Source organism: Phanerochaete carnosa, assembly GCF_000300595.1.
Source record: "Phanerochaete carnosa HHB-10118-sp unplaced genomic scaffold PHACAscaffold_26, whole genome shotgun sequence".
In the NCBI taxonomy this organism is placed as follows: Eukaryota; Fungi; Basidiomycota; class Agaricomycetes; order Polyporales; family Phanerochaetaceae; genus Phanerochaete; species Phanerochaete carnosa.
The window spans coordinates 17,001-19,115 of NW_006767653.1; the positions used below are offsets into that span (position 1 = coordinate 17,001).

The 2,115-nt window shown below is 56.6% G+C and overlaps 2 protein-coding genes across 2 annotated transcripts; one reads left to right on the top strand and one right to left on the bottom strand.

Moving 5' to 3' along the window:
• Positions 1 to 288: 288 nt before the first annotated feature.
• Positions 289 to 819, top strand: PHACADRAFT_62968 (uncharacterized protein; the record flags this gene model as incomplete). Its single annotated transcript, XM_007402111.1, has 3 exons — positions 289 to 334; positions 403 to 498; positions 566 to 819. Coding segments are annotated over 3 exons (396 nt in total), but the record flags the coding sequence as incomplete, so codon positions are not given.
• Positions 820 to 925: 106 nt separating this feature from the next.
• On the bottom strand, positions 926 to 2,115 carry PHACADRAFT_265712 (uncharacterized protein; the record flags this gene model as incomplete). Its single annotated transcript, XM_007402112.1, has 5 exons — positions 926 to 934; positions 1,198 to 1,443; positions 1,504 to 1,623; positions 1,678 to 1,781; positions 1,841 to 2,115. Coding segments are annotated over 5 exons (754 nt in total), but the record flags the coding sequence as incomplete, so codon positions are not given.

Consider the following 2,115-nt stretch of genomic DNA (forward strand, 5'->3'; position numbering starts at 1 on the left):
GTAACGCGACATCTCGTTGAGCCTAGACCGCATCCCACATGAACGCGTCTCTATCGTGACAAACGCAGCGCGTACACGTGACAGACGCGTCCAAGCCCATTAAAGTTCCACGACGCGTCCTCCTTCACATAGCGGAGCTCAATCTCGAGCGCGCGACACGAAATCATGTCCCACGTCCCTATATAAGCCGCAAAACTTTGTTTGGCTATGCAGAGTGCTCTTGTTTCGTACCACTACCTCCCCACGTCCATAGCCCACCAAGCACTCCCCCAGTTGAGCTGGACAGCCATGCCCACCACCCACCCCTGCGAATGCGTCTGCCCCTGCGATCCTAGTGAGCGTCGCTTTTCCCCCTTAGTCGGACGTCGTGGAGACCGGCGCTGACCACCTCAATCTGCACAGCTCGCACACCTGTGGAAGTCGTACACGATGCCCAGAAGGCCGTACAGAACGCTGATCAAGCCCTTCGCGACATTCGCAACAGCGGCGCTTCAGAAGGTACTCGATCATGACACCCTCCCTCTTCCCACCCAATACGTTGACCGACTCATGGCATACTGTACAGAGGACATCCAACTCGCCCAAGACCGCAGGCATGCTGCACAACTCGCGCTCGACGAGGCCTACAAGGCGCTCATCGTTCAGGCGAAGCATCCTAACCCTGAGCTCGACGACGACGAAGCGATTGCAACCGACGATGAGGGCGAGGATGACGAGAGCGAGAGTGAGGATATTAGCATGGACGTTGGTGACGTCAGTGCCTTGACCGAGCTCGACGAGGATGACGAGGACGACGAAGACTTTGTCCCCCCGGAGGAGCGTTAAAGTGTCTTAGCACATACTTTAGGTCTGGATTTCTGCTGATGTGTGCGATATCGTCTATAGTTCAGACTGCGCGATATAAACTCGGAGTTGACTTGCTGCCTTACAACCGCTATCTGTGCATAAGGATCTAAATTGAGAGTACATCACATGTCAATATCTCTCATTTAGAAAGGATATCGCACAGGCTTATCGAGCGCACGAGCCGGGACCGATTCTGTTACACATGTACACGTTTGAGCATCGCAATATAATTACATTTCACTTCCTTGAATCCGATACCGTCCAAATTGTCTCTATTTCAGGAAGCTGCTGGCCTGATAACGAAAAGCGTTCGTCAGTCACGGCATTGACGAATCCAGATGTACTACTTACCAAGCTCGCAAGTCCACCCAGTCCGCCGGAGTTGCCTCCGCCAGTGGCCGAGCTGAACTTGCTCTGGACGAGCAGCTTCATGACGGTCATCGCTGCGCCGTTGACCGCGTCTTGCTTGTTGCCCGACGCAGCACCACCCGAGCTGTCAAACAACTTTGTCGCCTCGGCCATCGCCATGCTGATCAGCTGCGAGCTCGAGCCGCCGCCGCCGCCGCCACCACCGCCAGATGTGAATTGCTTAAGAATCTGAAGGATACGAGGGAAGTGTTATGCGACAGAGGAGATATGATCGAGGGGATCGCGTACCTGCATCGCTGCTGCAGATCCCATGGAACCCGCGCTCAAGTTTGAAGCATTACCTTGATTATAGGCCTGATTGTGCGCGTCGGTGACGTGCTGCTCGTTAACGGGCTGCTCGTGCTCGCCCTAGGGAGGGTGGTTTGTAGGTATCGTGATCGCTATTTCGAATACGATACGCACCTGGTGCTGTTTCACGAAACCAAGGGCGGAGGAGAACATAGATCTATCATTGCCGTCACCGCTGGCGTGTTGGGTAGCAGTATCGACGACCTCATCATGATCAACTGTGACGGCAGAGTCAGCACTGCTGACGCTGAGGATGGGACTCTGGTGAGGTTCTCACATTGAGGACGACCACTGTTATACCCTCCCTGCTGGCCGCCTCCGTGTCCACCACCGCCGTATTCGCCCTGCTGGCCGCCGCCGCCGTACCCTCCCTGCTGACCACCGCCATACCCGCCCTGCTGACCACCGCCGTACCCGCCCTGCTGACCACCGCTGTATCCACCTTGCTGACCACCGCCGTACCCGCCCTGCTGACCACCGCCGTATCCACCTTGCTGGCCGCCACCATATCCTCCGCCCTGCTGGCCGCCGCCATATCCGCCCTCTTGGCCG